This window comes from Triturus cristatus, chromosome 11, assembly GCF_964204655.1.
Source record: "Triturus cristatus chromosome 11, aTriCri1.1, whole genome shotgun sequence".
NCBI classification, from domain to species: domain Eukaryota; kingdom Metazoa; phylum Chordata; class Amphibia; order Caudata; family Salamandridae; genus Triturus; species Triturus cristatus.
The window spans coordinates 1,119,305,407-1,119,319,644 of NC_140594.1; the positions used below are offsets into that span (position 1 = coordinate 1,119,305,407).

General features: G+C 48.5%; 1 protein-coding gene across 1 annotated transcript in view; it reads right to left on the reverse strand.

Annotated features, from left to right (window-relative positions):
- The window catches only part of LOC146786146 (cytochrome P450 2J2-like), a 281,239-nt gene that overhangs the window by 229,455 nt on the left and 37,546 nt on the right, over positions 1 to 14,238 (reverse strand). Inside the window, exon 2 of the mRNA XM_085635650.1 lies at positions 6,399 to 6,561. Within this exon, the coding sequence (XP_085491776.1) occupies positions 6,399 to 6,561 (163 nt within the window). The remainder of the gene's footprint in view (positions 1 to 6,398; positions 6,562 to 14,238) is intronic.

A 14,238-nucleotide genomic window follows, 5' to 3' on the forward strand; every position in this document is an offset into this window, starting at 1 on the left:
ATTGCTGCTGAATGCATTTTCTGAGCTCTCCTGGGATGCTTCAGCTCCTAGTAATATGGTACTTGTCTCTGCCGACCATTTAGAGGCTGTGGTCACTCTCTCAGCGGCTGCTGTGGGGGATGGATGGGAACACATTTGTCCCATAAACCTGCTTTGAGGAACGCCTTTTAGAACATTGTCTGCAGTTGCTGGAAACAGAAATATTTTGTCTACCACTGGAAACACATAAACAATTAGCTATTTCGTATGGTGGGAATTCTTAATTTGGCCTCATTTTTTTGTAAAGAGTCATTTTAAACAAGATTTTATAAACTTTGTATGTCTTATACTTTTAAGCAAATGGATTTCCTGGCTGGTGACTACGGGAGACCACAGCAGGTTTAAGGTGGGATACTCTCCTATACCAAATTGTGACATCGGATGAGACCCCTCCCGAGCCTCGATTAGCTGCCCAAACCTTAATCTAGTGTTTTTTTAACAAAGTGTCGGTGAGTATGCCGGCACGCAGACCTCACACCTTAGCCCGTGTGTAGGCACTTCACTTTTTTCGTGTGGCACTTTCACCTTTGCCACTCACTATCCTCACTAACCCGGTCCTGAAGAAAGCCCTCTCATAAAAACTTTTTCGGGCTGAAACATGTATATTACATCACATAGTCAACTAAAGATAATAACCTCCTAAATAGTTACATCACACATTTTTAAGCATATCCTGAGCCGCCATTAATAAATCATAAAGGCAAGGATTCTCAGAGATATATTTTAATAAAAATCACTACACATCACATATCCACACCACTCCAGCTCCGCTGTAATCAGGTGTTGTAGCACAAACTGGAGGGCATTCGGCCACCCTGTTGGGACCCCAATGATGAAGCATGACACCAACCAGGTTGGTGTGTGAGGGTTCTTTTAAGTACACCTAATGGGTATATGTACTTACCAATACAGTGATTGTTACGCATTAATCTAGTGGGTTTGTCCACATTGTTTAGTCTCTCAACTCAATAAGTACCAAAGTCAAGACTGAGTCCATCTATCTACTTGGACAGAAACTCACACAGGAATGTCCTCTTTAGAGTCTGTGGAAAAGAAAGAGAGGTAGATCTCAGTGCAGAAGTAAAGACCAGGTGCAGGAAAACTGAAACAAGGAAAGCAGGGGACTGATAAATGGGTAGGTTTTAGGTGTACTCTGCAAGTCTTTGAACACGGAAGCGGCAGGGCTACATGTCCTCTAAGGCACACCTCTTTAGAACAGAGGCAGATACCAAAAGGCAAGCAATGAGGATGGACAGAATGGAGTTAATTGTTTTGGTGAGATGGAGTTCTGACAGACCTGGGAGTTACATTCAGCTAGGAGAGGGGGGCAAGAAAATGGGGGATGAGCTTGATGCCATATTTTACGTTATTCAGGGGCCTTGCCCATTCTAGAGAAGAAACCGTGTTTTGAGGTTACTTAAAAAAAAGGTTATGTGGTGAGAGTAAAAAAGTACTGTAGATGGGGGCAGAGGGGTTATGAGGTAGCCCCAGCTCTTTCTGGTGTTGCTAAAGCTGGTACACAGATGGGGGTGGGGTAACCAGTCAAGTGAACATTCTACCTCTTAATTTGTCTAGAGGATCCGGGTCAGACATAATATAACCTGGACTCACTGAGATATGGCAGTGCTGGCCGGATACCGCTAAGTTTGAGAAATGACTGAAAGATCAGTGTGAAGAAGGTTTCTGGTAGGCCTAAGAGGAGACCAATATGCCAAAGCAAAGTGGACAGGGCCTAGAACCCAAAGAACTAGGTAAAGTGGTGAGAGAGATAGCCAAGAGTCAAATACAGGCTAGGTTATTGCATAGTAGATGGTAATGGTATGATGTATTAGTTTTTCATTAACCATTCTATAAGTTTAAAAACCAAGGGGGGGGGGGGTATTATTTTTTGTTTTTTCTTGTCTCAATAATAACATGAACTTTATTCAACTCTAAAGTATGTCTGTGCTGATTTCATTGCTCCTTTTCTTCATTCAATGACAAGCCAATTAGTTTGGTCCCAAAGAGATACTTCTCCAGTTGCTAGCCAAAGAGAAGTGTCTTCAAATATGCACACCCCATGTTGACCAGTGGCGGATGGTGACATTTGAAAGTGGTGAGACGTAAATGATTGTCATACTGCACCATAGCGAGCGAGCGTAGCAAGCGTGCCTGAACAACCTAATGGCGGTTCGGGGGGGAGAAAATTTTGACAAAAGAGTGGAAAAATTGTGCATTTTTAAGCAAATTTGAGAAAGCAGGACTGTTAAAAAAGCAATTGTGAAAGTGCAGTTATTACATTAATAAAGAGATGTCATAGAACATAGGTAGCTGGTTATTCAGTATAACAACAAAGCTTCATAACAAACTTCGAGATACAATGCATATTGGGGTTTACAAATCATCAAAATTACTTCAGTGTAATTCAGACAATATTCAGAGGTGAATACAGCTGAACAATGTGTCAAAGATGAAAAGGGCAGACACCACCTACCCGCTACATATCTCCTGACCACTGTCACCACCTGAATGAACTCACACCAATGACTCATTCACCTCTGCCTAGCTATGGAGCTTTGCTCTGGTGCCAACTAATTAGGGTTTAGTAAGGTTCAGTTCAATAGCCCATGAGACCCACTAGCAACCTGCAAATCAGGGCCTATTTGCCCATCCACTCCTCCTCAGTCCCTCTATCTGGATCACCTTTCAGTCACGGTTCACTGGCCGACCCGATCACTTTAAATCACTTACACTTTTCACACCTAGGCGAGATGGGCACGAGGTCACGGACATGCCTGATGTGAGTTCTTAGGGCACTGGCGGCCCTCGTCTGAGCTTCGGTAGACATTGTTCACTGGGCACAATCTGTGTCAAATCCCTGTGGCGTGAATGGGTTTGGAAGGCCGCTGTTTCTCCTCACTGTACGGCCTCATGCTGGGAAGATATTGCTTTCCTGCATATGGCGGCGTATGTACTATCCCAGGGCGGCATGTGGGGGGAGCGAAGGTCGCTTCACACTGTTCTGCCGTGTGACAGCCAAATACTCCGCCCTCCCCCCTGCTTTCTTGCAAAGCCAACGAGATATGTCAAGAGAGTCGTAGGCCCGTGGCTGACGTCTGTGACAACTTGCAGGTTGAAGGTCGAGGTCCGACTCATCCTTTCATACTTTACTGTGATGAAGCAAACGCAGTGAGCTACATAATACCAACTAAAGTTTCAGCGCCTTGAGACATTTTAGTTTGGCATGTGCACGATGTAAAAATGCCAAATAATTTCACGTACTCTGAGATACAGTTAACAAGATGAGGAGCAACGCATTCAGGGGTACGCCTGTTAGGGACAGTCTCTATAAGTGGGCTTTGTAATTTGGTAACCAGATCACTTATTATTACATATAAACATGATGGAGCTGTGCTAGTAAAGAGTTAGACGACCAGAATCGGTTGCCTGTTTGACACCTTTACAGGTGATACATCCTCCATGATGGTGTCCTTCTTCCTGTAGCATCCGTGCTGTGTGTTAACACAGGTCAGGCTTTTAACACTGTCGCCGTCAACTGGGTGCCTTCGTGGCCAACTCCTCGCATTTGCAGAAGCTGCATAGGCAATAGCCAGAGACATTGGGTCCACCTAAGGCACAGCTCAGGGGCAGGGAGAATAAGGGTGAGGGACGTGTACAGACCGGGCATGTTGGGGGGCAGAAGAAGATATCTGCGAGGGGAGACACGAACGCAGAGTGTGGTTAGGGAAATCGAGAATGCAGACGTGTGAGGCCAGGGGCAGAGGTTGTTGCATAAGCATCACATCACTTTCAAGTGTCTCTCTCACCCACAAGGCCTACAAAACAATTCTAAGTGTGCATGCCTACCTTGGAAAAAAACAGAGCAATTCACGCTTAGAGTATAAGTATAGACTTTTAAGTTTAAGGGAATACTCGCAGGGGGGGTAGGGGGGTCTCGCACAGGGGTGGGGGGGCGGCAGGGGTTTGAAAATAAAGAAGGAAGAATCTTAAACAACTTATGTGACCGGGTCCGCCACCTCTGCTTCTGCTTCTGGGCCGGGGTCTGCGTTTGGCACCTTCACCATCCTTTTCTGCCAATCTAGACGCTGCTCCAGAGTCCAGCAGCGCCAGGATTGGCCAGGAGCAGGGTCACTCCCTAAGGGGAAGGCTTAGTACGCATGTTCGGGCTGGTCTTAAAAATGACCAGTCCAAAAATGAACATGCGCACTATTGCGCTGTCAGTCACTCACCATGAGTGCTGCCACAGCTCCACCCCCTTCAGCGTCCCTCGTTCTACTTCAAGTTCTGACGCTAATTCCATTCCAATCAGGAGTCCTGATTGCTGGAATTAGCGTCAGTAGAACGATTTCTAAATGGGGCCGCTGTGGGTGGCGGGGCAACGCCCGAACGCCCCCAATGGACGCACCGCCACTGATGTTGACTCCATTGCATACACACACATGCATAGTCTCCACACCCATTCCTGCCTAAAGAGCTGCACTTCACACCGACAATGCCCCTCTGGAGCTTGAGGTTAAATTTTGTTCAAATAGTGACACCTCACACAGATCCCAACAAAAGCATAGCGCTTTGCAGACACTTCTTCAAAAGAACTGCATCTCTCAGATACACCAAGGAAGAGTTCTTCCTTTCTGAGACACTGCCCGTTGGTGCTACATAATTAAGGCGACAAGATACCTGCAAGTTACGGGGAGAATTACTTTTCCAGACCTGGGATTTGCTTTTTACATTATTAGCTAGTGTGTTCGACCGATTGGTTGAAACAAAATTAGCCTAGACTACAGTTCCCAGAATGCACTGGTATGGCAAATTAAAACTGGAAAAGTTGTGCCCTGTTGAGAGTCATCTGGTCACCCTATACATATGGCTGATACTGCCCCGAAAAAATGTATATTCGCAGACAGTGCCCAACCACCACAATGTCACCAAAGCTCTGCGGTTCACCCAAAGACCCACATAAAGGGTGAGCCTCAGACCAATACTTATTTCTTCCAAACAACATCAATATCAACCCCACCAAAAAGGTAAAATAACAATGCTGTGGCATGGGGAACTTAATACCAGCACAGTACTCCCAGAGACATAGCCGACACAAGTGTCTTTAGCTGCAACTCCCCGAAGTGGCCCTCCTCAGAAATAACCCCCAAAGCACACACAGAAAAGAGTGAAATCCAACAAATACGGCACCACAGCGAGCTGTCAATTAAGTAATTCTATACTGCCCGCCTCCCCCCCAATCCTCCAATGCAAAACGACAATCCTATTTCTGTTCATAAAATGGGGCTAGCTCACTTCACACTCACCAAAGGTACTAAACCAACTTCTAGGCGGAGTTGCATCACAAACACACAATGCGCCTCCTCTCAAGTTTTGCATAACCAACTGAAACTCTTACCCCTAATAAAGCACCTTACATAGCATTCCTTTATGTACCAATATTTCACACAACCCGAGATGCACTTTAACAAAAATCGACATCTTCCCCAATTAAATAAACAATTTATCATACCGACACTTTGAAGATAGCAAAAATAAGCAAAACATGCCGTAATCTGACTGCTAATTTAAGCAACATTTCGTATCTAAAAGGTGTAAAGCAGAAACGTCAATATGGTTTCAGTGAGGGCCCTTGTGCACTCACTATTCAGAAATCAACGACGATTTTTGCCTGAAGAGCAAAGGACATGACTACAGGGCCCAGAAGGGCCAGTTTCAATGTCCATTGCTTAAATCCTTACAAAACATAAGGAGTATGGTTTTAAAAGACCACATTCATGAACATAAAGCTGCAGTACACATTTTATAAACTAATATAAGGAAAACAGTTGATAAGGATCACATTAAACGTTTTCTACACTATGTACCAACCAGATTTCGCATTACCCCCAGGAATGGTGAACTTCCTCACCTGAGGAAAACAATGCTATTTAAAGACGAGAAAAAATGAAAGTAGTGTTTCACTGGCAAAGTCTATAAATTGGCACTAATGTGTTTGGGTGTGAATAAATCCAAGCTGTGACCACTCTGTCTTGGTTTATTTAGTTATTTATTTTTCGTATTTTTAACATTTTTTTTTCTCTCCATCCCGAGGCGGCACTTTGGAATAGAAAAATGTCAGAAAAAGCCATTTCCAGCAAAAGTATTACTTCCTTTTTAGCGCCCCTCCTTGCCCCCCTGTGGATGCCCATGAATACTTACATATCTGCACTGCACGTTTTAAATGACATTTCACATACTTGCAGTTGTCAACCTCATTTTACTTTGTGCACTCATGTCCTATTAGATTTCCTTGCTAGCTTGCTACACTCTCTCATACATTTACATGAATAAGTGCATTGTAATATACAAAACAAACTTACCCTTGCCTCCTGAAACCTTGTCAGTAATAGGAGTCGAGGGGCGTCCAGAAAGTTCCTCTGAGTGAGTTATTAGTGCATTTCTGATAGACTTGCATCCGTTCACCACAACCACTGGATTCTGCCCAATCCAAACTGTGAATATGTTCCCATAGGTTTTTGAAAGCTAGAGAGAGAATGCAACAGACAATTACTAAACCATAGCACTTTTTCATGTGCCCAAGGACACTATCTGGGTCTCACTGATGAGGCTCAGCCTTGCACATAAATCAATTGGCTGTGAGATGTGGCCCAAATGCTAAGGTCTGAGCAACGAAGATCACTGAAGCCAAAACCCTTCTAGTGTTGCTTAAACTAGAATTCTAACTTCGTTCTATTTGGTTGACTTACTCACCTACGGAAGCCTGCACTTAGTTCAGTGCACCAAGGCTTGAATGTGAAAGAACAGGTTAATGTAGTCCCACATACAATAATATCTCAAGACCTGGCTCTTTGAGCACTGACCCGCCCCCCTCCCCCCCAGCGCCTTGAGACCCTCACGGGTGAGTAGCACGCTTTATAAATGTGAATGATTGATTGATTGATATCAATATACCATATCAATACATAATTGAGATGGTGTCCATGCTCTCTGGGTTACTAACAGCCTCTAAAAGGGGTTCAGGGATGCAGTGGTCATTCAAACCCAGTGCTGTACTTCATAATATTGCACACAAGCACTGCACTAGGAGAAAGACACTTCATGCTTAAAAGTGTTTTGTGTCACATATCTCATGCTGTTGCTTAGCACATATAGAATAACCACACAGACAAGTTCTAAAACAGCAGTAGCACATGTGGCTAACATAAAAAGAAATATGAACATTTCTGTCACAGTGAGATATCATCTAGCAACCCATCATTCTAAAGCATAATTCTATGCACCATACTCTGAGCGCATGGAGAAACTTAACTTGCATCTAGTATTTCTTAAAATAAATAAACACACTGCATAACATTGTACAGCAAGAAGCTGTAGTTATCAGTAGTGGGGAGAGGTGTTCTCCGCATAAGATGGAATGCTGTGGACGTACGGATCTTCTAGTAATATCTTGTGGCCACTTGATAAGCCTTTGATACTATTAGTCATTGATCTCATCTGATACAAAGAATTTGTGAGAAATTTGTGGCATAACCTTTTTGCATTATTATACTAGTCTTAGACGCATTAATATAAACAAATATGGTAAATGCACTTCAATTCAGACTACATTGTTTGTTATTGCTGTTTGCTGGCCTTGGAATACAGATAGCAGTAGGTGTCTTATAGATGTCATAGTCTGAATGTATTGATACTGTCACAGGCTCTTGGAAAGATAAGGACAGGCAGCATCTACTTAAAAGGTAGACATTCTGATAACTAGGCAGAAAATCGAGTCTCAGCCTGTTCAAAATGGAGTGTGGCCATTGGATCTGTAGGTTACTTTTTTTTTTCTGTTCACTGCACATGGGACAATTGCCCTGCTCCCAGAAAGGCATTCTGAGGGCAGGACAAGGCCTGCTTTACCCAGCAATGCCACAGAAGAGGGAAACATGATTTAAGCTTACTTATTAATGTTTTGAATGTTTAAAATGCACTTAAACTGATTGTTGTACAAATGGTAAGATCTGCGGGGGCATGACCAAGCAAGATGGCCGGCTAGACTCGGCTGAAGCATCCTATCTAATATCTGTGCTCACCCTTGGTATGTATAGTCGTAGTGTGCTCGGAAGTTGTCCAAACATGTATCTTGACCCGTGAGACCCGAAATTATGATGGGACCCCGAGCTTGGACAGCCTGAAGATCCCAAGGACCGACATCTACACTGCGGCCCGTAGGTAAAGAGAAGGCCGGGTGATTGAGTTGGGTCCTGGCGGCTGAGAGGGCCTCCCAATCTGTGATATGGAGGTGCCCAGAAGGTGTGCTGTAACAAGTGAAGGACGGGCAGCACCCAATACCACATCCTGTGAAACGAAGTCTGGAAACTGAGAAACGGTGAGACTTCTGGCAGACCAGTACAATGCCTTGGTCTACCTCCGACAACCATAAGTATTGGTTCCAATTCTTTTTGGGGTGATGCAGGAATTGTGGGAGATCTCAAGACTTCGGGTAAATGCTCAAAAATCAACGTTATTCCCACCGGGCCTTCTAGCTAACCATCAGGTGGAAGATCCTGGTCTCCGATGGGTGATAGAAAGCGGTAAATGTTCAGGTCATAATATTGCCCGTCACAAAAAGCAATTCTTTGATCTCAATATGGGGAGGGTTATTGCCGGGTAAAATCATCTCTACAATTTTGGAACTCCCTGCAACTATCTTTCAAGGCCAAAATAGCACTTATCAAAATGGTGGTACCTCCACACTGTCTATACGTAAAGCAGGACACCTTCTGTGAGCTCCCGCAAACAAATTTGATGAGCTCGACAAATAGCCCATGTCACTTCTTTGGCAGAGTAGGAGATGTAGAGTGAGTCTAGCTACCTTGAAGTGAGAGTGGGAGAAAGGGGGCATGGAAGTTCCGGACTTTGAATTATATTATTATGAAATCTGTTTATTGGCATTTTTTGTTTTTATAAAATACAATTAAAGTACATAGTACAATTGAGCGACCTAAAGGCTAATGACTGAAATAGGTCCAATGGTACATCTCTAGTCATGTGTATAATAATGAACAAGATCGGGTGCTACGCCCACTTTCTAGGAAGGATTAGCAGTGTGAGCCTCTCAGCCAGCTCCGTTATCCCAACGTCCCCCTTTGCTGTCACAACTTTGGGGGGATTCCCCTGAAGAAACCACTCATAAGTCGCCCACACATCCCCATTGTATTCCTATAACCAATACACTAAACAGGAAGAAATGGGGCAAAACAACAAGTGCCCCAACAAAACAATAGCAGCAATTCCGGCCTTCACTTTAACCCCTTCAGTGCCCATGACGAGCTGGACTCGTCATGGGCTGCGGTGGCGCTGTGCCCATGACGAGTCCAGCTCGTCATGAACTCCGCCCGCTAATGGAAGGCGCGGCACTGGGCGGGGAAAGGGGCGGGCATGCAAGGGGTTAACAACCCCATGTTCTATCTCCCGGCCAAACCCCCTCCCACCAACCCTTTGTCCCCTTATGCAGACAGCTCCGTTGATAGCAACACCATTTTCCAACACCTCACCTAGACACTAATGCCTCAGCGACACTTTACAGGTCTGGCTCCCGGTCTGACCGCCGCCCCCCTCCCCTTCAGCAAGGGCATCCCCAGCATTCACCTCGCAGGGTCTCAGGGTGTCTCCATCTAGGCGTGTCAGGGTCTGCAAGAGTGTGTCCCATTGGCTCGCTATTGGTGTTCGTCTGAGGCCTAGTATTTCCTCCCTCAAAAGGGCCGTGCTCTCCGCCCCTGCCCACACCAGCATTGAACTTCGCCACGCTCGTGCCCGGGGGGGGATCCGCTGCCTTCCAGCGTTTGGTAAGCAATCGCTTTGCCACCACCAGACCCAGGTCTAAATATCGAGAAGCGACCTTCGTGGAGGGGGCTCTACGGAACAGGTGCAGCAGGCAGACCGGCCACTCAAGCGGGGCCAGTCGACCCGTGCATACACTTAGTGCTCCATACACCGTCCGCCAGTACAAATCCAGTGCGGGGCAGCTCCACAACATGTGAACCAGTCCAGCGTCCAGCACCCCGCAGCGAGGGCAGCTCGCGTCTGCGCAATGGAAATACCGATTTATAGAGGCGGGTGTGAGATATGCTCTATGTAGAATAAAGTATTGGATTTGGCGGAATCGCATGTTCCTGGGGATCCGTGTTGGACCCTGCAGCGCTCTGCTCCATCCTTGTCGGCTATGGGGCGGGCCAGGTCCGTCTCCCATTTACGGCGTAGCGGGGATAAGTCGGTCGCCGTCTGTGCGCGCAGAGAAGCTGCGAACCATCGTATCAGATGCCTCCCCCGCCCCATGACATGTAGATATTGCATCATGAGGTGCTGCTCTGGCTCCTCTCTAAGATCTCCCCAGTGACTCGCCAGCATCGATATCAGTGAGCGGTGACAGAGAAATTGGCCGGTCGGTAACCCTGTCTCCTCCGCCAACAAGGCAAATGGGATAAGAGCACCATCCCGAAAGAGATCCCCCAATGTGTGAATATCCGCCGCATCCCAATCTGCGAGCTCAGCCGAGCGCAGCACCCTCCGCCCACTAGGGGAGCCCTCTATCGGCATGGCAGGGGCATAAGGGACACTTTTCCGGGTTAGATAAAGAGCACGGCGGTAACAGCTGTAAGCCACTTTAACGAGAAGGGGCACCGGCTTAAACACTTTTGCGGTCGGGTGGAACGACTCGATGATATCAGCCAGAGAAATAGGGGGCTCCGCGGACGCCTTGTCGTCTCGCTCTCTGTCTGCCAGCCACCTGGCCACCCATTACAATTGCGCTGCTAGATAATAATGCGCAAAGCACGGCATCGCAAGGCCCCCCTGACCTGTGGGGAGGTATAATTTGGATAGTGCGACTCTGTGGCGTGTACCACCCCACACAAAATCCCAGAGCGAACGCTCCAAGGTTGTGAAAAAGGATGCCGGTATGTAAATGGGTAGGTTAGCAAAATAGTATAGGAGCCTGGTCAGAATCACCATTTTGATTAGAGTGATTCGCCCCGTGACTGCGAGAGGGAGAGCACCCCAAAACCGCATCTGGGCTCTGATCGCCGTTACCGCCTTACCCAAATTACCCTCTACCAGATCAGCTGGTTGCCGGTATATTTGGATGCCCAAATAACGGAAGGTGTCTGGTTGCCACTTGACCGGCACGCCCCCCAAGCGGTACTGCGGATCCTGAGTATCTGCTCGGAACGCATAAAGGCACGATTTAGCCGCGTTCACTTGTAGTCCGGAGAGCGCGTCGAAGTCAGTCAGGACTCGCTCCAGGTCCCCCGGAATGTGTGCCACATCTTTGATGAAGACCAGGAGGTCATCCGCATATAAAGAAACCTGATGAGTCGCGTCACCCAGGGGGATGCCATCCGTCAATAAGCTACGTATTGTAGCAGCCAAAGGCTCTATTGCGAGCGCGAAAAGGAGGGGCGAGAGAGGACACCCCTGTCTGGTACCGCGACCAACCGGGATGGCGTCAGAAATGTAAGGTCCGGTCCTTACCCGCACCACAGGGTTCTTGTAGAGGCGCGCCGTCATCTGAAGGAACCCGAGGCCCAATCCATAGTGTGATAGCGCCGCCACCAAGTACCCCCACTCAAGGCAGTCGAAGGCCTTTTCAAGGTCCAAGACCAGACAGCCTGCCCTAGGCCAAAGTTGCGCTCCATCCGTAGCCACTCGGAAGAACCGTCGCAGGTTAAGAGAGGTGATACGCTTTGGCACAAACCCGTTTTGGTCCTTGTGCACCAACGTTGGTACTGTTGGGGCCAGCCGCTCACGCCAAGACCTTGGCCAGAATTTTGTAGTCTGCGTTGAGAAGGGCAAGGGGGCGGTAGGACCCCAAGTTGGTAGGATCACGCCCGGGCTTGAGTAGGGAGATCAGGTAGGCCTCCCTCATGGAGGCAGGCAGGGTGGCCTCCTGAAGGGCCGCAAGATATAGCGCATGCAGCCTGGGCACTAGGGACTCCCGATTGGCTTTATAGTACTCCGCCGGAAGTCCATCTGGTCCAGGCGTCTTTCCAGAGGCCAGTGAAGCCACCGCCTCCCCTATCTCTTCCACCGTGAGGGGGGCCTCTAGTGTTTCCTGATGGTCACCCGGAACCGTGGGCAGACAGGCGGCCTCCAGAAACTGATCCAGATCCTGCGCCTGTCGGCACCCTCTGGAGGTGTATAGGGCCGTATAATGCGTTGTCAGTATTTGGTGGATCTCTTGCTGTGTGTGCACCAGTGTCCCGTCCGGGCCACGAATAGATTCTATCGGCGCATGTACCGTCTCCTGTCTAAGCAACCAGGCCAATAACCGCCCCGCCCTATCGGATGTGGCGTGAACCCGAGCCGAATGCGCCGCGTAGTTGTGGCACCGTAGTCGCTCAAGCAGTTCAGCATGTTGCGTCCGGAGCCGCGCCAGCCGAGTCGAGTCCCGACCTCCTCCTTCGCCGTGGCGTTCACACGGCAGAAGGCGTGACTCCACGGCAGCAAGTGACAACGCGAGTTGCTTACGAATATTCCCCGTCGCCCCCAGGCAATGTCCCCGCATGGTGGATTTGTGTGCATCCCACTCCGTCAGCACACTTCCTGCCGTTCCCTCGTTTAGGTCGAAGAACTGCTCAACCGCCGTGCCTAGCGAGGCACGAAACACCGCGTCCTCGAGAGCGGCCGGTTGCAGTCGCCACGTTGGAACGGGGGGTCTTCCTGGGTCCCAACACAGACTCAGCTTAAGAGGGTTATGATCCGAGTGGGTCCGGCCTAAGTATTCTGCTTGTGTTATCAGAGGGGCCAAGGAGGGAGAGCCCACCACCCTGTCTAGTCGGACGTGCAGGTCGTGTACCGCTGAATAATACGAATAAATACGGTCGCTGGGATGCAAGTTGCGCTACATATCGCGTAAGGTCCAGTGTGACAACCAGTCAGTGAGACTCCTTGCGTTCGAGGTTGCCTGTGTGCTAGGGAGGGGCGGGTAGTACCTGTCGAGGTATGTGTTGAGTACTGCGTTAAAGTCCCCACCCAATAGCCAGGGAAGACCCGCATACGGTGTTAGCACCACAGAGAGTTGGTCCAGGAACGACGGTTGGTCGACGTTCGGGGCATAGAGGGAGCCCAGAAGCACATGTTGTCCATTAAGTTTCCCACTGACCAATGTGTATCACCCAGCTGGGTCAACCACCGTGTCTACGCATGTAAAAGGTGTACCCGCCCTTACCCAGATCAATGTGCCACGGGCGTGTGCAGATTATGTGGTCCCGAAGAGCTGACCCCTCCATCGGGTACGTATTTTATCTAGTTCCGGCTGCGTCATATGGGTCTCCTGGAGAAGGGCAATGGCCACCTTATGTCGTTGTAGGTAGGCGAAAACAGTGTAACGATGCGCTGGTGTGTGCATACCTCTTATGTTCCATGTAACTAATGCAGTGTCAGCCATCGATGATGAGTAAGGGCTGTATGAGGTTCAGGGCCAGGAGCGGGTCGGCCGAGGGGAGGGACTGCAGTCGCGGATGTCATGTCAGCCTGCTGCAATAACATAGCGAACAAGAAAACTACAATGTGCTGCTGAGGGCACCGAACAAAAATCAAAAACCGTGGAACTATGAGGGCAAACCCCAGAGCGGGCATTCGTCCAAACTTACAACTCAGACGCCTGTGAAATACTAAGCCAGGTGTTTGCTAGTAGGTGCTAAGGGCGATGGTATTGATTCTGAGTTATGAGAGCCCAGTGTTACCCCGGCCTTTGCAATATATATCTTCTGAGTTGCTAGCGGTGCCAAGCACTCACTAACGGTGCGATGGTGCCCACTGCCACCACCCGCTGTCTATTGGCCATATTATGCTTGTTCCTCTCCTCCCATTTCTTGGGAAGGGAAATCCCCGCCGCCCCCCAACCCCCCTGTCATCGACGGTGTCCCAGCCAGCCTGTATGCACCAGCACGATAGGCCGCACCACATCAAAGAAGGAGGCAGGAAAGTCCACAACCCCCCCCTCCCCACCACAGGTGCCCAGCCACACTCACCCCACCCCCATCACCTGTACATATCGTTGCCCCAGCATGTCAATGTTCATACAATAATGTCAGCTGTTTGAGACGTCACCACTGGCAGCATTTGGTCATCAGAGAGCATGGTAGACGGAGAGGAAGACCTGCTAGTCTCAGTGTCACTATGTCCGCAAGCTGCCACGTCCCCCTGACTGTTCAC